The following is a 22,115-nucleotide window of genomic DNA, read 5'->3' on the forward strand; positions in this document are numbered from 1 at the left end:
GAGAGGTTAGGTGGCTCTGACAGTTTGCTTTGGAAACCACATCCTCAAGGGCTCAGAGTATCGCGCAATTACTTGGAGACCAAAGAACAGCAGGCGGGGCCGACGGATGGGCGGAGCCACTAGTGGGCGGGACCGGGAGGTAGGGGGAGCCTTTGGTGGAGGGGCGAGGCCCTAGAACGTGGGTGGTTATTGGTAGTGGTCAGGGTCCCTGGCGCGGGGGCGGGGCGGAGTGGGCGTGGCTTAAGCGCGCCTGCGCAGTTCACGCTACTCGGAGGGCGAAGGAGACGCGCTAGAGGAAAGATGGAAGACTTCCAGGCCTCCGAGGAGGTAACCTCGGGTTGGGCCGTGAGAGGGAGGGTGGTGGCCGAGATCCGGGTGTGGCGGAGCCCCGCCTGGGAAGACGCAGCTCCTTCTGCTCACGGGCCACCTGGCCCGGGGCTGATGAGCCTGGGTGGCGGTTCCCAGCGGCCACTCTGTGTCTTTCCCGCGTGGGCGGTGCCCGCGGTTCGCGGAGACGGCGCGGAGCTCGTTGTCTCGGCGGGGTTAACGGCGTCCTCCGGGAGGATGACATCACTCTACCCCTTCAGCACTGCTTCAGACCCCAGCCAGGGCCGTGGCTGGGAAAGGAGGCATCCTGCTGTGGCATGTATGATGACACGGGCGCGTAGGGCCAGCTCTCGGTGACCGCAGTGGGGGTCTGCTGTCCAGACTGTCCGTCTGCCAGATACCGATGTGCGAATAGAACCTGCCTTTGTCTCGGTGCCGCACCTTGTCCTTCAGTGCGGTGCTTCCTCCCACCCAGGCCACAGCGACTGGGTACATTTCATTTCAGTTTAAGATAGTAACGGATCTCTCATTCCTGTGGGGGGAAGAATGCAATGCCTTAGTGCCCTAGCCACTCACCTTGATGATGTGTTGTCAAAATGTCTTTTCCTTCGTGCTGTTGACATGCATTTGAGAAACAGCTGAATGGATGCCCGTTATAGAATAGTTGTTCATTTTCTTCCTGAATAATCTTTGTTGAAACTCAATAAAATCCCACAAATCCACACAATTTGTCAATAATAATAATACCCTAACACTTCCTCTTTTGACATTTCTAAAGTGTCAACTAAGGATATTCTGAGGGAAGAGTAAGACGTTTGCATTTATCAAAAACTTTCAGTTCTGGTCTGTTTTCCCAACACACTTTATGGCAATCAGGATCATTCTGAATCGCAAGCCACGATTCAGAAGCAGATAGCAGGGAGGTTGTTTGGCCAGTGATCTCATGTATGGTAGTCATGGCCAGTTAAACTTTATAGGAAGGAAATGGCCATGTGAAGAAGCAGCCCCCAAAACCGCGTTGTAATTCCAGCGTGTACATGTGAACCGGTGGACGCTGGCATCTGTGAAGTGTCTGGACAGTGATCTGTGTTTTACACAGAGCATAGGCTGCAGAAGGAAACTCCTCAGGTTCTCCTCAGCTCATTTCCCTTTCTTTTAGCAGCTGGCAGTGCCCACTGGCTTCAATACAACTTCTCTCCTGTTATTTTCTCACTCTAACTGTGTGGGAAGTTATGCAAGGACTGTGCCTTGTGGCTTCAGATCACTGTAGTCACTTAGGAAGATCTTTCAGTTGACTTACCCTGGAAGATGACCACATTTTCCCACTTCAGTGATTTCAGCTTTGTTTCCAACTGACTTCTTGGGGGGGGGGGGGGCGTCTAGCAAGGGAGATGGCTTTGGGTGGTCAGTTCTTGGTCTCCTGAAGAGAAAGGGGGATTACTCAATACTAAAACAGGGCAGGGTCCACTGTGGTCAGCAGCCAGGAAAGTCTGTAACAAAACAGGACTGAGTGACTGCCGATGTGGGCTGTGCTATCCAGGGCACGTCCAGTGCTAAGGAGATCCCAGAACTTGAAATAGTTCATTTGTTCTCATGTAAGCAGCACACTGGCAGGCTAGTGGCTGGCTAATATGTTCAGGAAACCCTCACACCCATTCAAATTGAGTGTTATGTTAAAAGGAGACTTAAGAAAATTACCTCAGGCATCACCTTGCTGCTGGCAGCCCGCCACTGAAGGCCTGGAGTAGTTCATGGGGTTAAGAAAAGGATGAGCACACATCAGCCAGCCTCACGGAAGAGAATGCCCCGTCTTTACAATGGATTACTTACATTTCTTCAGCTGCTTTGGATGGCAGCAGAGTGGCTCATAACATGCACCTGTGCTAGCTGATGGTGCTGACCGTCAGCTGCAGGGGAAGCAGAGAGAGGGTTCTGGTTTGAAGTGACACTTGGCTCGCAGTCTGACACTCAGACAGCTGCTTCACACCTGGGCTCTGAGGTTCGTCTGTACAGTTGGCAGCCTGATTTCTAAGTCAGGGTCAGTATCTTATTGTGTGATTATTGATGCTGTGCAGAAAGCTCTTTTAAACCAGACTTACCTAGATTTTCTTCCTTAACAGACTGCGTTTGTTGTTGATGAAGTGAGCAACATTGTCAAGGAGGTAAGAGGGAACATGCTTGTTTTCCAAGATTTGATTGATGCCATGTGTCTTAGTTACAGTTACTATTACTGTGATTTAACACCATGACCACAGCAGTTTGAGGAAGAAGGGTAGGTTTATTCTGCTTACACTTCCGCATCACAGTTCATCATCAAAGGAAGTCAGGACAGGAACTCAAGCAGGAACCTGGAGGCAGAAGCAGATGCAGAAGCCATGGAGGGATCTACTTACTGGCTTGCTCCTTATGGCTTGCTCAGCTTGCATTTTTATGGAACCCAGGACAAGCCTAGGGATGACACCACCCACAATAGGCAGGCTCTTCCCAGCCAATCCTTTATTAAGAAAATATCTTATGGGCTGGAGACATGGCTCAGCCATTAAAGCACTGACCGCTCTTCCAGAGGTCCTGAGTTCAGTTCCCAGCAACCACATGGTGGCTCACAACCATCTGTAATGGGATCTGATGCCCTCTTCTGGTGTGTCTGAAGACAGTGACTGAGTACTCACATATATAAAATAAATAAATAAATCATTAAAAATATTTTTAAAAAAGTCTTAAACTGGGTCTTATGGAGTTACTTTCTTAATTGAAGAGTCCCCTCCTATCAATGACTTGAGCTTGTGTCAGTCAGGTTGACATAAAAGGAACCAGCACAGCATGTATGAAGGAAAACACCATGTGGTTAAAATGGGGAAAAAAAAAATCTCAAGAGCTATCGAACTTGTATGTTTTGACATTTCAAACATTTTTTACTTTAAGCAAAAATTACTCCTATAGTATATAACCAATCAAGGAGTCTTACGCGGCATCAGAAAGTGTGGAGGCAGATTCTGTAACCGTTTAGCATGAAGATTCACGACACACACAGAAATGTCTCTAGTGTTTGATGAGAAAAAGCAACTGCAGAGTGTGACAGCGTACGTAACTCAGGACCTGGAGATACAGTTGGGGTTATTCACAGGTTTTTCTTACATTTTTAAATATATTATCGATACTATAGTACTTCTCTTAAACAAGGTGGACAAAGGCAAAAGGGATTGGAACACTCTGAGAGTATCTGACAGAAGCAGAGTTTAGGAAGGAAGGGTTGATTTTGGCTCATGTTTGGAAGGGAGACAGTCCATCATTGTGGCAGGAATGTGAGGTGGCTGGTTACCACACTTTATGTCTGTGAAGAATTGCCTAGTTTAGGCTAGCTGAGGTAAAAGACCCACCCAGGATGTGTGTGGCACTGTTCCACAGGCTGGGAGGGTCCCAACCTGAAGGCAAAGGAGAAAGCATGCTGAACCCCAGCAGTCCTTGCCATGGCTTCCTGGCTGTTGCTGTGATCAGCTGTCTCAGGCCCTGACTGCCAGGACTCTCCCATCATCATGGACAGGGAGCTAGAATAAACCCTTCTTCCCATTTGAGGTTCCCTCAAGTAATTTTGGATTGACACAATGTAAGATTTTTGATGCCCGTGTTAAAGAACCACACTTTGTTTTGTGAGAAGTATCCAAAGCCAAGATGATTTTCTCTTTTTATGTACATTGCTAAACATCCTGTGTGACTTCTCTGGTGCTTTGCAGGGAGTGTAAATTTGCCTTTTGTTGTTTCTTCCTTGCAGTGTTTCCTGTGGAACAGGTGGGAAGCAGAAAGGTGGTGGATTAAGCCGGAACTGGGAAGAATAGAGTGGGTTTGTTAGGGATGAGTTTGCCTCCTGTTTTCTGTCCACTTAGACTGTTACTAGGCAGCAGGTGGTTGACAATGCACATTAGCAGTCCACAGGGAAGCGGGAGGTGACTCAGCTTTTTTGCCCTGGCAGTCAGTTAGTTCTGTCCTCAAGCTGTTTATAAATATTCGGTAGCTGGAATATGAGTGGATCCAAAATTAGTCTTCCTTTCTCCCTAAAGACTGGGCTTCATAGTGCATAGAGGGGGTTTGCTCTTCCTCTTCTGACAGTATTCCGTGTCTAGCCATACCTTGATTAAAGCAAGACCGTTAGTCCTCAGCCCATAGTGTGCTCTCAACCTAGAGTAGACAGACATGGCAGAGGAGCTGGGTCAACGTGACTGGTCAGAGCCCCAAGTCTGGAGGTGGAAACCACAGTTTATCCCTCAAAAGCTGTTGCTGCCCTCAGCCTGGAATGTCTGGCCCGCTCCTTCTCCACTGTGTGCAGTGAGGGCCCCTGGACCTGTGTCTGTCTTTACTTTAGGCTCTCATGAAACTCACTGTCAGGCTTCCAGCAGGTTAGAAGGGGTGGGGAGGGACCTGCTCCGAGCCTCACTGACATCTGGGAGAGGGGATGCTGGACAAAGACCCAGAGAGTCACTGACATTACAGGGATAGGACAGTGAGCTGTGCTGTCCAGGAGCCCTGGAATCCAGGGGAAATGCTACCGCAAGCTCCAGCTTCCGGTGTGAGAGGTTCAGTTATCTGGAAAGTGTGGTAACACAGCCTATACAACGAGGCCACAAGTACTACAAGACTGGATAGGTTGTATGTTGCCAGTTGTACAAATGTCCAGTAAAATGTCATCTAATACACATTATATATTTTATGGTTTGGCTAAAAATGACTGGTATACTTTTAAATTGGCAAAATAAAATATTTTTCTGCCTCAATAAAAAGTGTTGCTTACGGTTAAAGATGAGGAGCAGCAGAAACATCCAGTCCATTTGTTCAGTCGGAGTGTTGAGCCCATCTGACAGATTCTATAGAGAATACATCTTCAGCCAATATAAGCGTAACTGGGATGCCGTGCGATGCTGCTGAGAGAAGCCACCCGCGCAGAGGGGCCCATGACTAAGCCTACGCTCGCATCTTCTGAGAGTTCTGTCTTTAGTTCTAGGGGGCTATGGGCCGTGTTGGGTGAGTGGTTAGTGGTGAGTGGGTTCTCTCCATGACCTCTCGTGTTTTCCCCCCCCTAGGCTATAGAAAGCGCCATCGGTGGTAATGCCTACCAGCACAGCAAAGTCAACCAGTGGACCACTAATGTTGTAGAACAGACTTTGAGCCAACTCACCAAACTGGGGAAACCATTTAAATACATTGGTAATGGATTTTTATCCTGTGTATTTTGATAGAGGTTCTTTAACTACTGATGTGAGGTGTGTCTGGTGCTGGAAGAAAGGTCACTTAGTAGTTGGTTGTCGAACTTCCAAGGTTTCTTCCAGGACCAGGTCCCTTGTGTACCATGCACATGCACATGCACTTTTGTGTGCCAGACTGACGCCAGTGTCTCAGGGATTATGTTAAACAATCACAGGATGTCTGATCAGACATGTTGGGAACATGTTAAGAGAAAGGAAATATTGTCTGAGTGAGACAGCACAGTCTGGCCTTGTACACTGCCAGTTTTCCTAACACAAGTTTGTTTTAGTTTCCTAACATCCATTTGTTTAATTTAAGTGACCTGTGTGATCATGCAGAAGAACGGTGCTGGGTTACACACCGCAAGTTCCTGCTTCTGGGACAGCTCCACGGACGGTAGGATTCTCACCCTTCTAGACGATGTTGTTACGCCCGCTGCTCTTGAACTCTCGCTGCTCTTGAACTCTCGAATAGCTCCGTGGTACAGAGATCTGTAGTAGCACTAAGCAGTGTTCTGTGAAGTGGGCACTTAGACATCTCAATTTCAGTGCCATTTCTGTAAGTTACCATTGCCTGGTGGAATGGTGCACACGCCACATCTGGCAAGGCAGAGGCAGGCAGCTCTCTTTGAGTTTGAGGCCTGGACTACACTGTGAGACCCTATCTAAAATAAGCAAACCAACAAACTCCCAAAAACTTTCTGTGGGTGCTTGCCCATTTGTAAGTAAGTCAGGCTTTAATAAAGTCCCTCCCTGTGTATGTCAGAGGCATGCACTGCAGCAATGGCATAGTGGGACCCGCATCTCCTGGGCCTCCTCATTTCCTGTGTCTGTCTGTGTCCCCCCACAGGGAGCTGCACAGTCCGATGGGAGAACAAGACCATGTACTGCATTGTCAGCGCCTTCGGACTGTCCATTTGACCTCCTTGCCAGCCTGCAGCCTCCTGGTCCATCTTAACCACCAGCTATGTTGGGCGAACAACTTCTTCCTCTTTTAAGTTGTCCTGTGGCACTCTCAAAATGTAGAAAAATGAACTAAATGACTCTCCAGTCACAGGAGCCACATGATGCCAGGCAATTGAGCAGCTACCTGTCATCTGAGGTGGACAGTACCACTTGTCTTAACTGTCTTCTCAAAGGTGCTAAAAACTCACGTCTGCTAGTGGAAATGTCTTTGCTTTCTGGAATGATTCAGATACACTAATTTTTCATACTTTCTACTTTTATTAGAACAATAAATTATTCAAAATTAAAGTTTTTGTGTTCTTTGTAGCCTGGAGCATCACCCAAGAATCTGTGGCTACTGCCTTCAGAATTAGTTTGAGGAAAAGAAACATGGTTGCTTTTAGCCTTTTGCATGCTGACATAAGCATATACCTGAACTAATGGTCAGACCTTGGCTGACGGTCTCAGGACAGTGCAAAGCCAGCTTTACAGGGCATGTTTGAAGCCCCATGGGCCTGTTTCTTATTGTGCTGGTGAAACGCTCTGACACTGGCAGAGCTGGAGAGACGTCATAGACCTCAGGGGCAGGTCAGACACTTGTGACATGTAGCCTCCTCACTCAGAGATCTAGAAAAATGGCCAATGTCTGGGAAAATGGGATACATCAGTTTAGCTGTTTAATTTTTAAATCACATTTGTGTGTGAGAGCGAGTAAGCATGCGTCCCATGGCACACCTTGGTATACCCATGGAGGTCAAAGGCAATTTGTGTGAATTGGTGCTTTCTCCACCACTGGGTCCCAGAACAGAACTCAGGTAGTCAGGGTTGGTGGCAAGCCCCTCCACCTGCTGTACCGTTTCACTGGCCCGTCAGTTTACTTTTGTTGCACTGGCCACCTCAGGTGGCACAAACCAGGAAGCAAAAAGAACAGGAGGAACGACTCCTGGGATTCTGTCCCTAGCAATATGGTAAACATGTTTGCCCTCGCAGCTCTGCCTTGGTCCTCCAGGGTGGAAATGGGCCTATTTCACCTGTAGGACAGGAGCCTAGCCATGCTGCAATCCTACAGCCTAGTTCCTGTTTCCTAGACGTGAAGGCTGAGCAAGCCAGTAAGCTCTGACCTACGCATGCTCTGCCCAGCGCCATCATCCTGCAGCTTTCAGTTCTAGGTTCTTAGAATTTTAGTAGCAGCTACATAGAGAATGCTTTCAGAATTGCTGTTCTTAACAATGCTTAGTTTGGGTATGACAAAGGGCCTACAGTTTACCCAGTTAGTTTCAAGTCACAAATCCTAGTGAGAAGGGACCCCCAAAGACTAGGCTGTTGACCGCTCTGGGGTCCTTCTTGTGGACCACGTAAGACACTGTGATTGGCATTACCACCTGGTGTGTGCATGTGCATGTCTGTAGGGGTGCACACTCCTGCATGGTCTTTTGTGGGTGTCCAGTTCCAGCATATTTTCTGAGATGGGGTCTCTCACTGAACCTGGAGCAAACCGAGCTAAACTGGCTGGCCACGAAACCACTGGGATACACCTGTCTCTGCTCCGTTTTTCCAGCCCTGGGGTTAATAGGCACGTCTTCCCAGCCCCAGGTCACAGGCACGCACCACTGTGTTCGCTTTTACCTAGAAGCTGCAGATCCAAACTCGGGCCCTCATTCTCACAAAGTCAGCGTTTAACCCACTGAACCAGCCGTCTCCCCAGTATCCCTTCAGCAAGGCTGAAGAGCCTTGCTGTGGTGTGGTCTCTGAGGTCCTCTTTCTAAAGCATTCATATAAAAAGGAAGTACTACATAAAGGATTAAAAATTAGAAATACATTAACATCGGTGAACAAGAGTGTCAGAATGAAGCTGTTACAGTTTGGATGAGAAATGTTCCCTACAGGTGTGCGTCAAATACCTGGTTCTCATCTGGCAGTGATATCTGGGGATGTTCTGGAAACTTGGTGGTGGAACTTGCTGAAGGACTCAGGTTACAGCAAGTATCCCTAGTGGGTAAGGGCCTCTGTCTTGTCCTGGCCACCAGGATGTGAGTAACTTGGCCACACAGTCTAGGTACCCTGTTCGTCCTCATCATAGGACCATGATGGAAGGAGCCAGCCATGGACCAGTGAGCTAGTGACGTCCTGTGAGTTTTTCATCAGATCTCTGTCACAGCAACAAAAAGTCTAGTATAAAATCCCAAAATGTGAAGTTTATTTAGTTTTTCATAAATAAGCATTTATTCTTTGACTGACTGCTCAGGCACCACTGTTCTGCTGATTGTTCAAACAGTGTTCCTTCTGGACTTAGAGGTTAGTGTTTTTATTTGACAGATATTTACAGACATTTGTAAAAAGGTAGTTTTCAGAAGCAGAAAATCCCTCTGTCATACAATGGAAGTAACCTGTTCTGTGTCACAGGATATATCATAGAATGGTAGCACCTAAGCACCCAAACCACCAAGAGAAACGTTCAGCAAGGTGTCTGGCGAAATCAATTTCCCTTTGGCCTGGGGAGGAAAAAAAAAAAAAAAAAAGGGGCTGCCCCCCCCAATCTAACCACTAAGGCAAACCCTCAAATATACAAATACATGTCAAGTCTCAGGTCTGTTCCTCATGGAGGGACTTAGTTCTCCCTTTAGTGGGTGCTTGTGTTTCTCCTATAAAGATCAGTAACCATATTTGAACCTGTTGATCCTAACGGCGCCTTCGCTGGTTCAGCACTTGAGGCTAGTGAAACTTGCTTTATAAACTGCTCATCTGCAGGCTGGCTTTACACACCTAAGCTACATCAGTCTGTAAGTGTACAAGAGACTGCCTCGCGAGCCTCAGATGGCTGGCTTTACACACCTAAGCCACATCAGTCTGTAAGTGTGCAAGGGACTGCCTTGAGAGCCTCAGATGGCTGGCTTTACACACCTAGGCTACATCAGTCTGTAAGTGTGCAAGGGACTGCCTCGAGAGCCTCAGATGTAAGTTTACATACCCTCTTCTCTAGCCTTTCAAATGGGGCTTGAAGGCACCAAATCACTGCTGCAATGATTTGACAATAAATCAAGCAGATTTACTATCCACAGGGATAATGAAGCTCTCTCAGGGGAATCTGGGAGCCATCACTTTCCAGGTTGCCCTGGATTGGACCAATATAAAAAATACCCCAAAGACAGTATGATTCAAACCATTACCCTGAAAGAACTAGTCAGCCCTTTGAATTTATAACTTTGTAAACTTAGGTTTACAAAATTTTAATCTCCTCAGAACAAAACAGTCTTCTGGTTACTATCGAAAGTCCCCGGTGGAGTTTAGTGTTTGAACCTAACACCCCAGCTTCCACCTACACACTCAAGTCTTAGTCTGTAAACAGAGCATTACCCAGCATATAATACGTGATGGACACGACAGTAGGGAGTGCTTCTTTGTAATTCCTATTTCAACAGCCAAAAAAATTCCCTTAGTTTTATAGACACGAGGATCAGCTTATAATTATACTACAGGGCAGTTTTTAAAGGTTCTGAAGTCTGTACTTCAGATGCTGTTCTTTAAATGCTTAAAATATCTTACACTGATAAATAGTGTTATAAACCATGGAGACTTATTTATAATGATTAAAACATGTAAACTCTCACATATTGGAACATCTTGGGATCAGCACAAGTCAGTGTCCATAAAATGCCAGCTGCAGTGGTAGCTACAAGGGAAGGGATGGAAACAAACCCTTCTGTTATCTTTGCAAACAGACACAGTGATCACAGCAAGTGTAAAAAATCATGTAAACCCATTACCCTTGCAATGACAGTTCTATTCCAACATTCATATCTACAAGTTTTTGTTTTTTAAAACAATGCACATAGAATCCATATTAAAGTATGTTGAAGTTTAAGAAGACAGGCAGAATGAAGAGCCTCTGCCATTCCTGGAGTCCGGCCCACAGAGACAGTAACCTGCAGCTCAGAGCAGAAATCTGAGTCGGTGCATAGATGAAGGGAGTGTGGTGTTGCCTGAAGAGGATCTACCTGAACCTGGCCTCTGGATTTGCCAAGACAGAAGCAGGCAGGATGGCGACCTTTACCAGGTGTTCACAGAGACGTTCTGTGTGGGGAAACTGCAAGGAGCGGGAGGGAAGGCAGTGGCCCTCAGGACTTCCAATGCTGAACATCACCAGTGCAGGTGACATCTGTTCTTCAGAGCAACACTGCAGACACAGACTGACTTCGGGGCACGCTCTCTCATCTGACGCTGTCTCTACAGCCACCCAAAATGCCTTACTTTCTCTTTCTTTTAGTTTCTAGTGTTAAACAGGAAGTCTTTCTGGCAATAAAGAATTTCTAATACAGTTGTATTTCATGTAGCTTTCATTTAAAAAAAAAATAGAGTTCTCTGGGGGTTTCATACTCAGTGGAAATGCAGAAACTCTTGGACTGGGAAGGGCCATCCCGTTTTCCACCTTGAGCACAGGGAGACCCAATCCTATCTGTACACAGACCCCGAAAGCACCATGACACAAGGACCTTGCCCATAGCTACTGGCCTGTAGCCACCTTAGCTTCCTCCAGGCTCCCAGCCCACTCTGAGCTCAACTTCGCTGTCACTTCTGCTCAAGGGCAATGACGGACAGGAACCTGACCACCCGCCATTCCTGAAAATGACCTTGTATGTGCTCACCAATCACAATCAAAGCCTCACTGCAGATGCCTGGAAGTCAGCACACTCATCACCCCATGTGCTGGAGAAGATGGACGCAGATCTCCCACCTGAGGCAGGCAAGGGTTAGGCTTCCCTTGAGGGTGGAGCACACAAGAACGGTGCCACATAGAGGAAAGAGTTGTCACTGCCATACTGAGACCTTGGTCATCAGGCCTCCCACAGACTCAACTGCTTTTTAAAAAGGAAAAAAAAGTACATAATTTGTTTTATTAAAAATGGGTAATTTCTCCTCATGACTGCATACAGGCTCCATTTCACCTGATTATCGATGTAAAGGATATGCCTTTGAATTCTCCACCAGTCAGCCCCTTTTCTTAAATAGTGGGGCGACCCTCACAGCAAACTCTGCCCTATATTTCAATCCATTTGGTTTTTCTTTTAAAAATATGTAAACAAATAAGGAACAGGAAACCTTTGCGTGCAGAGGAGTCCAGACACAAACAGAAGAAGAGAGGGCCAGAACGCACCACTCAGGCAGGCCTCTAGCCCCCTGCTGTCCCATCTGCTGCCCAGGGCTCAGTCACTGTCCGACTCGTCCCTGCACTTGGCACGGATGGCCTGGCCGTTCTGCAGAGGCATTTCTTCATAGTCACTCCTGTCGTAAAAGAGACCTTTGACCCTCGGCTACTCTGACAGCTCTTCTCTGTGCATGCACATGTATGTGGAGGCCAGAGGTCAATATCAGGGGTCTTTCTCAATTCATCTTCCCCTCAGGTTTTGAGATAGGGTTTCTCACAGGACCTGGAGCTCAACTGATTCTGCTAGAGAGACCAGCTCGTAAGCCCTAGGGGCCTTCTATCCCCACCCCCCTATGCTGGGGTTATAGGTATGCACCACTGAGCACTGGGTCTGGCTTGTGCTGTTTTATGAGACAGGGTCTCACTATGTAGCCTTGGCTGGTCTTGAACTCATAAAGATCCACCTGCTTCTGTTTCCTGAGTGCTGGGATTAAAGGCACGTATGACCACACCCAGCTCAGAACCTGGCATTTTTACATGGGTGCTCATGTGTACAGCAGATTCTTCACTAAGTCACTCTACAGCCACCATCTGGTAGCCCTTGGCTACCTCTTTGCTTTTGTGCTGACAGCTATACTGAAGGAACTCACCTCACAGCATCACTTTTAGGGTCAACTAAAACTGCTCACTCTCCCCAACTTGACTCTCAGCACCCCAGAATAATTCTGTAGTTACCACACCCTGCAGGCATTCTGCAGAATGGAATGCTATTAAACCCACTCAAGGGATACAAAGCGAAGCCATAAGGCCCTGGCACTCCCAGCTAACAGTCTAATGCCATGGAGATAGTCTTCAAATACTGCCAATGCAGTAGGCATGCAGAGCCAGGCGGGACGTGCGTGGTGGCGGTGACTTACCCGTAAATCACATCATCATCAGAGTCGTTCAGCATGGAAAATGCAGGATTGTCTTTCAGCTGGGACTCTGAAAGACAACAAAAGCCTTTTTAACAAGAGCATTTTGTGTTACTAGCTTAGGTGGGAGTCTGAAGGAGCCTAGGTGGGAGGCTGAAGGATCCCAAGTCCCATTGGGACTCAGCCGAGGCATTTTGTGAGATTGTGATATAGGTACAATTGTGTTGCAGACACCATTTAGCTGCCTGCTGCCCCTGTCCAAACAGAAGGTGTTGTGAGTCACAGTGCCCTATACCTGGGGACACCTGAGCTGATGCAGCCCAGCCCCACAGTGGTGGCTTACCGTACAGAGCATTCTTCGAAGGAGAGTATACAAAGGCCAGCGTGTAGAGGTAAAAGTTCAACAGGCCATAGAAAGACAGGAATTCAGCTGGTGTTGCCAGTCAAGGGAAAAGCATGAGTTTGGACACACAAGCTTCTGCCTCCCATCCCCCAGCAGCCCTTTCCAGGATAAACCAGCATGGGGGTCCACAGCCCAGATGCCAGAATGCTTCAGCTCGAGCGCAGGGCTAGATGCCATAGGGACCCTTCAGGGTCTTAGTGGGACCTAGGTTTATAACTCCTGAAGAACAGAAGCGATTGAGGTCTGCTGACACAAGAAATGCAAACCTGAAGTGTCCTTAACCTCTTCCACAAATACAGACCCTCAAGCACCTAACAGCTGGAATTCAGTCACAAGTGATAAAACAGATGCTCCATTAATCTCAACATACGTGCTTCCCATCCACCTGTGGGAGGAAGGGAAGGCAGGAGGAGCAAGATACCGACTGGATATGGGCACAGTGGAATCAGAGCTTCAGTGCCGTATGAACCTTCCCTCAGACTCAAGCTGAAGCCACAGGGATGCTGGCGTCTGGCTGCACCTGAACGAAGCTTAGAAGGTGCTGTCAGCACACAGGACTCCAATCCCTGGCTGGTCCTCAGTGCGTGCTCAGGGTGTCTGTCTGTCTGTCTGACTCAGGTTCTCAGGCCTGCCCACAAGAAGCAAGCAGCAGGGCCCCGAGAGCGGTCTGCTGTGGTCATCCTTTTGCATCAGAGCGTGCAGTGACTCATCCTGGATGCTGACTCAGCCCTGCTGTGTGTCAGCTTCCTGCCTCAGGAGGAGGACTGACGACACTCACCCTTCCCAGGGCCAACAGGAAGCCAAGAGAGAGCGCAAGGCCTGCTGGAGGCCTGTGAAGCACAAGATCCCCTCATAAATGTCCACAGCTAAGGTGTCAACCGTGAACACAGGGCGGCTCGCAGGCCCAGCTCCCCGAGATAAGGATATAGCTCTGGTAGTGAGCGGACAGCTCTGCTACGAAGTTGTCCTGCAGCACCTGTGCTCCAAACCTTAGGTAGAGGATGACGATGCTGAAAGAGAAGGGGAACCACCACGTGGAAACACAGAAGGGCTCACCCCAGCAAGCCTTAACAGGAAACTTCTATACACACTCTATTTGACACCCCACCCCCAGTCACTTTTGCTCAGGGTGTGTGTGTGTGTGTGTGTGTGTGTGTGTGTGTGTGTGTGGAACAAAAAACCAATGCAACCAAAACCAATGCAACCAAAGAGCACGGCAGACACCCACTGGACAGCTTTAGATTTTAGGAAACAGAGATCAAGTCAAAGCAACCAGTCAATCTCTTAAAATATTCCAACAAACACTGCCTGGGGGAGGGCTTTGCAGATGGCTGCCACCTGCCCTGACAGTGGCTTCTCCTTGATGCCTGCTGACTGCTCACACAGAGTCCTGTCCTCAGCACCAAAAGGATCTCTAGGCACAGGCACCCCTCAGGTAACTTCACAGGCTCAGCTTCTGTGATGTGGGTGACAGTGTGTGTGCCTAGCAAGGTTTGGAGTGAGCGGTAAAGTATGGGTTAGCATGCTTCACACGCCTGGGCATTTATGATGGGACGTTTGTAACCTAGGCCATTATGTAACTTGTTTTCCCCCTTGAGACAGGGTTTGTATATGTATCTCTGGCTGTCCTGGAGCTTGCTCTGTAGACCAGACTGGCCTCACACTCAGATCCACCTGCCTCTGCCTCCTGAGTGCAGGCATTCAAGGTGTATACCACCACCATCTGGCTGTTATATAATTTATATAACTTTGATCAGGAGCTGTGGTGGTTTGAATAGATTTGGCCCCACAGACTCATGGGTTTTGATGCTTGGGGCGAGTGGCATTATTAGGAGGTGTAGCCTTGTTAGAGGAAGGCCAGGCTCAGTGGCACAGTTCTTTTCCTGCTGCCTGTGGCCCCAGACATAAAACTCTCAGCTCCTTCTACAGCACCGTGTCTCCTGCATGCTGCCCTGTCACCACCATACAATAACTGACTAACCTCGGAACTGTGAGCCAGCCCCAGTTAAATGTTTTCCTTTTTAAGAGTTGTCTTGGGTCATGGTGTTTCTTCACAGCAATAAAACCCCAACTAAGACACCAGCCCTCTAACTTTGTGGATATGTGTGGCCACAAACACCTTGAATTAACTCCACACAAGGAGACAACAGAAAGAATGGCAACACAGTGTTAAATAATCATAAGTCCTGGGACTGCGGAGAGGCTTGATGCCTGTCACACCAGCTTGGGGACTGAGCTCAGGTGCCTGGCACGCAGGGAAAAGCTGGGAGTGTGGGAGTGGCAGAGGGCATCTGTAAGCATTAAGGAATGGGGCTAGGGTGTGCAGAGACAGAGACTTCAGATAGCCAGCCTAACATATTAGTGAGCTCCGGGTCCAGAGAAAAAGAGAGAGCTGGGCTGACAAAACAGCCTAGCAGGTTAAGATGGCCTATGGCCAAGCCTGACAAACTGAAAGCTGTCCCTGGATCACACATGGGAGGAGCGAGCAGAGAATTGACTTCTGCATCTTTTCCTCTGACCTCCATATATATGTGTACCATCCCAACACATACAATGAATTAATGAATTAGTTAACATTAAAAAAATAATGTGGAGCCAGGCAGTGGTGGTACATGCCTTTAACCCCAGCACTTGGGAAGCAGAGGCAGGCGGATTTCTGAGTTCGAGGCCAGCCTGGTCTACCGAGTGAGTTCCAGGACAGCCAGGGCTACACAGAGAAACCCTGTCTCAAAAACAAAACAACAACAACAACAAAAAATGTGGAAAATGAAAAAGGAAAATACTCATGTTAACCCTCTGGCTCCAGACAAACACATGCACGCACACCCACATACATAAATGCATACCCAAATACACATGTGCATGCCCACCCAAGCACATCCAGATGTACTGTGCATGCGCACACAGACACACAGACACACACACACACACATTTATACCAAAGCAAAACCATACACACACACACACACACACACACACACACACACGCATGTCACCCAAGCACACCCACACACATGAATGCACACCTAGACACATACATACATGCATATCCAGAGACACACACATGCATGTACAATCAAAATCAAGCACACCCAAGCACACTCAGACACACATATACATGAAACCCCCCCCCCCCACACACACTAAAGTCTTACCTAATAACAAGCACTACAAAGGTCAACGCGGTCAAAAACTTTAACCTGAGATCTGAAAAAGAAGAAGATGCTCCCATTAGCAAATTCCACCTCACCTCAGAGTTTGACACAGAAAAACAAAAACAAAGCCACCCCTGGCCGTGTAGGCCCTCACCCTTGCATGCTTTATGCCTGTTCTACTGCGGCTGGGGAAGACCACATACAGCAGGGCTCAATACAGGGGTTCCAGGCAAAGGACTCTCACTCATGTGGCTTGCCCTGGTCAAGGGCAGTGTTATTAATGATCCATACGGGTCCCTGTAAGGCAACCCACACAGCTCTGTGGCACCAGGGATCACCGACTTCTACTTTAAAGGGTTCTCTCCAAACTGCCAATCCTTCCTGGGGAATTTCATGGCTTTCCAGGGCCAAGGGCTTCTGGGGGTATGGCCCCTGGTGCCCCATGCTTCCCAGAGCGGCACTCACCCACGTAAGGCATATGACGGAGCTCGGAGCACGCCCGCACTATCAAGAATAGAAGGTATAAAATGTATACAGCGGCCACAACCATGAAGAAAACCTTCATGCCCTGGAAAAAGGGATGTGGGTGAGGTTGGGACCAGGCCTTGGAGTGTGTGTCCTTCAGCACCCCACAGGCTTCGACGCCCAGGATAATTAGAGGGGACCCAGAGCATTGGGTCACCTGCACTGCAGTGTCAGGAAGGGCTCCCCAAGCACAGGCATCTCGTATCAAGACCACACAAACCCAAGCTTTGCCTAGAACCCAAGGCCAGAGTGTGCTGAGCGATTGGTAGTGGCTGATGCTTTTACCTGGGGTGGGACCTGACCCCTGTGCTACTGAGGACAAAGGTCATGCTGACAGGATCTAGAGCTGGGCCAGCTGGGCCTCATGCGAGCCTTTGACTATTCTGGGCCTTGGAGTTCCTGAGAAAGGACGGCTCAACAGAAGGTCCTACGAGACCTAAGGTCTGGAAGCAATCCCTTCCATGGTTTGAGGATGGGAAAGCCCCTGTCTGAGGGACAGAGGTCAGTGGCTCTGGTGAGGGCCAGGTTCTAGGTGATATGTGCCCTCTTCACTGAGCCTGCCTGCTATGGGACTCCTGTGGTAGGAGTTTTTACACCTTTCCTGCCCTCTCTGAAGCAGAGTCCCTCTCTCATGGTCACAGCAGTGAGGTTGGGACTGCAGGTCAAAGATCAGGGTTCAGCTTCTGCTGTAGAAGAACCTTCAGTCTGGTTGTTTCCTCATAAAGAGGGAGGGGCAGAACAGCTGTTCCCAGCACCCCCGCAGTCTTTGATCCCTGCTGTGTCCTTCAGTAAAGGTTGTGGAATGCTCAGTGTTCTCACATCCCAGACTGCCTGGCTGGGAAGGGAAGGACCACCGACAGGTCAGGATGCTATCCTGTCTGCGACATTTGGCCAAAAGCTCTACATCCCTTGTGTGAAGGAAGAGATTCCATTACTGCCCCATTTCACAGATGAAGAAACATAAGAGGCTTGGTCACCAGTTACAGTCCTCCTTCCTGCCTCAACTTCCCAAAGAAATGATGAACCAGGCCAGACAAGTACAAAGGCAAGAGCAGACTAGTCTGTCACCACCAGTTCCTTGAAATGCTAGAGTTTCACTGACAATGGCTGAGTCTTTCTCGACCCAGCCTCCACCCAGAAAACCCCTTGAAGCTCTGCCCTGCCTACAGCTGGCTCCAAGACCCCCACCCCTGCAGTACTGACCCCTGTTCTGAGCTAAGCTCCTCTCAGGGTGCCCCACTCCAGGCCCCTCACCCAAGAAAAGAGTCTTCCTCCTCTGGTTTCCCCAGTCCCTAGACCAGCGGTCTTCCCCAGTCTATCGCCGTCTTTGGCCGAGGTCCTCATGCCTGTGTGGTAGGTACGTGACCAAAAGAGCCATCTCCCCAGACCATTAAACTTACTTTTTCCCCAGATCTTCCACTCCTGAACTTTCTATATTACTTTTTAAACAGCCATCTGGAAACTTATACCAACAGTGTGATTAAAATTACAAAAGCAGGCATTTCATAAAAGATCAGCAAGTCCCGAGTGCTCATGGATACCACTTACCTGAAAGTTCCCAGTGTCAACCCGATACTGGTACATGGGATCATTTAATTCATTAAATCTAAAAGGATGATGTGGAAAATATGGATTAATAAGAGAGCTTACTTTGTATTTCACACTTTCTCTTACTTGAGTTTTTCTTTCATTTGTTTTTTTGCTTGTATAGCACTTGCTACAACCATGGGAGCATTTTAAAATAGCAGTCCTTCTTTTACACTGAGAAAGTATCCAGCACTAAGCCTCAGAGTGGTGAAGGTGCAGGATTGCTTATCCCATACGTAGCTAAAGGCCTATCTTTAAAGGATTTGCTTTTTACATTATGTGTTTCTGGGAGTGCTGTGTGCACATGAGTGCAGGAGACTGTGGAACCCAGAGGTGCAGGACCCCCTGGAGGGAGTCGTAGGTGGTTACAGCCAGCTGATATGGGAGCTGGGAGTACACTTGGGTCTTCTGGACGAGTACGCTTAACTGAGCCATCTCCCCAGCCCCAGGAGCTATTTCAGTGGCATACCCAGGCATGTGAGATAGAAGGCAAAGCAAGCAAAACAGGTAAGTGACTGTAAAGCACGTGAGCTCCAATTTCAGAATCAGCATCGGCACAGGACCTAGGCCGCAGAGAAGTACACAGCACAGGTGCCATAGAACTTGTCAGGGCCACTGTGGCACGAATGAAGCAGGAAAAGCCACAGACAAAGCACACTGGGTCGGGGGCTGAGCAGGGTCTCTGGGATGCTGGGCAGTGATGCACAGGCCCGGCAGCAGAGCTATTTACAGAAGGGGCGTGGATCTAACCGGGATCATGTGGGTTTAAGCAGGGTCAAGCCTGAAGCTCTGCAAGATCAGAAAGCCTGAAGGTACATGAGGGGAATCCAGCATGTCTATTGGATGGTACTGGCTGCTGTCCCAGCAAACCAAGTCATTTCTTGTTGAAGAAGCCCATGATGACACAACACAGGCTTTCTCACTTTCCACTTAAACTAGAAGACCTTTTTGATGCAAGCAACACAAGCCAAGTCCAGTTCCTTGGATCCAGTTATCTGACCATGCTGGGGCAGATGCTGTCATCTGGGTGAGATCGCAGGGCAGCAGGTCCAACCTGCCCTCTGTCGTCAGCACTTTCCAGGGCTGACATTTCATTTCACACCCATAAGCCGTGACATTACTCACGTCTGCCATATTCCCAGCGTAACAGAGGCCAGCCATAGCAGTCCAACGATGAAGAATTTAGGCAAATAGAAAGTTAAACATTTTCTTTCTCCCTAAAACAAATGGTAGGAAGAAAGTAAGGAATACAGCAAACAGTGTCTTACTCTAACAGAATACATGAAATCCCAAACACTTCCACACAGCATGTCCCTGCTATGCAGTGTAGGCCAGAAAGGGTCCCATGGGATCACTCGTTCTAAAGCTCTGTCTGTCTGCTTACCTGGACCCGTATCCCATGATACACACATAGCCAGAAGAGCAGCAGGGCACACAGGAACAGAGACTGGAAGAAGTCATCCAGCATCCCCGGGAACCAGCTATTCACCAGGAAGGAGAGCGGGAAGAAAGGGTCTGGAAGGGAGAAGACTAAACACCGTCAAGAACACAGAAGGCCGGCAGGCAGCAGAGCCCCTGGCCGATGCTTTCCAGCTTGGGGCTCCCTATCAAGATTTCCCCTGGTCGGAGCTCAAGGGCAGGTAGCAAACCAAAGGCGATTCTGTTTTCTGAATGTCTGAAAGGCATGGAACAGATTGCGACAGTGATCCTAACAGAGAGCCATCTGCCCCTGTGTCAGCTCCTCCTGCAGCCTGAGAATTCCCAGCACCACAGCAAATGCTTTTTGGAAGAGGGACAGAGGAACAGACAGCCACTCGGGCACCTCAGCCAAGTTCCAAGACTGCTGAGTCTGCAGCTTGTCCAACTCTCACTACCCAGGCAGTTGTGTCTCTTTAGGATCCAAGCATCTGTTGTGGCCTGTGTAACACGGGGCCCAGGGAGTGCGCCACAACACATACCCCCAGGGACTCCCCTTGGACACTCCTGGGGACTCTGGGACCAGGCCACCCTTCGTGATGCCTGCCAGCTCAGAATTCGAGTGGGAAAAGTTCGAAGATAAAAATGGCACCCACCATTGTAGAGCAGCAGCAGGGCCAGGAGCACGGACATCCACTTCTGCTCGATGCCCCAGTCCCTCATGGAGAACTTGCGCAGGGAATGCACAAACAGGCACTGCAGAGCAAACGGTCACAGACTGTCTGCTGGGCCCCAGCAGGGTGAGTCTCACCCCGTCAGGGAGGCACCAGGCAGGATGCACTGAGGTCCCATCGGCGATCAGTGACAGCCAAGACAGAGATGTGGTTGCTGCATGCGGCCACGGGTGAGATGGGCCACACCCTTGTGTTACAGCTTGGGCCGAGAGGCAAAGTCATGCCACCCAGAGGCAAGTGTATTCTCAAATAGTCCATAAGGGTGTAGAGTCTTTGGGAGAAATGTCTCTAAATAGTTTTCAAACACTGAACGATGTGTTATATCTAGGACTGTTATTCTTTTTCCTTGTCATCTAATATAAACTAATAATTTTCTGGGATGTCTGAATTTCCTGGCCTGTGTGCTGTTTTTCTCCCAGCACAGGTTATCTGCTGAAGTTTGGGCCCCTTCCCCATTTAAGAACACATTTAGGGCTGTGAACATCAATCTTTAGGCCCCAGGAGAATCCAGATACCAGGTAGCTTTTCAAAAAAAAAAAAAAAAAAAAAGGACTTCTGTGAGACTGTGAGATCTGCTATGAGGGAGGCCCAGGTCCATGGCCTCGAGCCTGGCACAGCTACCCTAAGCCTGATTCAAGGGCCCAGGCCCTGTTTCTACCACACTTCCTACATCTTCCCCACATGCCTATGTGCTGGTCTCCACTGTGGGTCTCTAACATCCCATGCATGCTCTAGGTGTCAGCAGGAGAGGCCATCTCCACACACTAGACAGACCTAATGCCACACTCCCCATCAGGTACCAGGTGCAGAGCAGCTGACAGCAGAACAGGGCCATCGGCCACCGAGCAGCACACGCTGTCTGCACGGCTGGCTCTTCTCAGCGCCCTTCTGTGCTCTAGCATTCTCTCCAGAGTGAGTGTGGGCACAAACTTCAGGTCCTAAATGAACCAAAAGCTGGCGTTTGCAGAACCATTTCTCTGCAAGCTTTTAAAAGCCCAAAGACTCAACTGTTAAGGACAAAAGAGAGCTGGATCTGCACTGAGACTGTCACCCCAACAAGGCCAGCTCCCTTCTATGAGGGCAAAGTGATGTTTAGATTACAGCGGTGGGGAACTCACTGCATACCAGTGGTCAGCAATGACTCTCACACCGCACAGGAAATACCACGGAATGATACCTCATTCCCTCTTTGTAGCACAGTGCCTTAGTGGACACTGTTTAGTAAGACCCAGCCAGCCTGCGGGAGGGCCTCCCTCCGAGGTCCAGCTTGCTCTCTGATGACTGGAACTGCACAGATCAGTGTCACCCTCCGTCCTGGGGCAGAGCCCCCCAGGCAAACGATACTCACAATGACGATGAAGGTGAGGACCACAAACACGAAGCGGAACCAGATCTCCAGCTGGGAAAACGCAGGGTTGTATGTCTTCCACTGAAAGGGGAACGCAGGGGGTGGGGACAGCACCTATGTGAGCACGCCTGTGTGCAAGACACCAAAAGGCAGATCTGCACCTGAAGGGGAGACCCTGACTACTAAAACAGTTCCCCATGGTGAGGGCCCAGGGATGACACAGAAGGACAGCCTAGAGTGCCCAGCTATTAGTAATGGTTACTCAGGAGTTTAAAATGCTGTTTCCTTCTGTTGTCTCACATATTGCAAAATTTTAACAAATTTTACTTCTATAGTAAGGAACAGATCAAAAATCTTAAATATTAACATTTTTTTGAAATGGTT

At 48.7% G+C, this 22,115-nt stretch overlaps 2 protein-coding genes across 4 annotated transcripts in view; one reads left to right on the plus strand and one right to left on the minus strand.

The window, feature by feature from the left end:
- Nucleotides 1–205: 205 nt before the first annotated feature.
- Dynlt1 (dynein light chain Tctex-type 1) lies at nucleotides 206–6,815 on the plus strand. Its single transcript, XM_076926688.1, has 5 exons — nucleotides 206–327; nucleotides 2,448–2,489; nucleotides 5,400–5,523; nucleotides 5,881–5,958; nucleotides 6,412–6,815. The coding sequence occupies exons 1-5, from the start codon at nucleotides 301–303 to the stop codon at nucleotides 6,480–6,482; spliced, it is 342 nt and encodes a 113-aa protein (XP_076782803.1). The 5' UTR covers nucleotides 206–300; the 3' UTR covers nucleotides 6,483–6,815.
- A 1,866-nt stretch (nucleotides 6,816–8,681) lies between these two features.
- Nucleotides 8,682–22,115, minus strand: part of Tmem181 (transmembrane protein 181) — a 53,335-nt gene continuing 39,901 nt past the window's right edge. For all 3 annotated transcript variants that reach the window (XM_076926685.1, XM_076926687.1, XM_076926686.1), the window contains exons 7-17: nucleotides 21,732–21,812; nucleotides 20,306–20,405; nucleotides 19,618–19,748; nucleotides 19,359–19,450; nucleotides 18,195–18,252; nucleotides 16,587–16,689; nucleotides 16,122–16,173; nucleotides 13,896–13,976; nucleotides 12,907–12,998; nucleotides 12,567–12,633; nucleotides 8,682–11,786 (exon numbers count right to left, since the gene is read on the minus strand). In XM_076926685.1, coding sequence (XP_076782800.1) covers nucleotides 11,708–11,786; nucleotides 12,567–12,633; nucleotides 12,907–12,998; nucleotides 13,896–13,976; nucleotides 16,122–16,173; nucleotides 16,587–16,689; nucleotides 18,195–18,252; nucleotides 19,359–19,450; nucleotides 19,618–19,748; nucleotides 20,306–20,405; nucleotides 21,732–21,812 — 936 coding nt within the window. In that variant the 3' untranslated portion in view covers nucleotides 8,682–11,707. The remainder of the gene's footprint in view (nucleotides 11,787–12,566; nucleotides 12,634–12,906; nucleotides 12,999–13,895; nucleotides 13,977–16,121; nucleotides 16,174–16,586; nucleotides 16,690–18,194; nucleotides 18,253–19,358; nucleotides 19,451–19,617; nucleotides 19,749–20,305; nucleotides 20,406–21,731; nucleotides 21,813–22,115) is intronic.

Source organism: Arvicanthis niloticus, chromosome 28 (assembly GCF_011762505.2).
Source record: "Arvicanthis niloticus isolate mArvNil1 chromosome 28, mArvNil1.pat.X, whole genome shotgun sequence".
NCBI classification, from domain to species: domain Eukaryota; kingdom Metazoa; phylum Chordata; class Mammalia; order Rodentia; family Muridae; genus Arvicanthis; species Arvicanthis niloticus.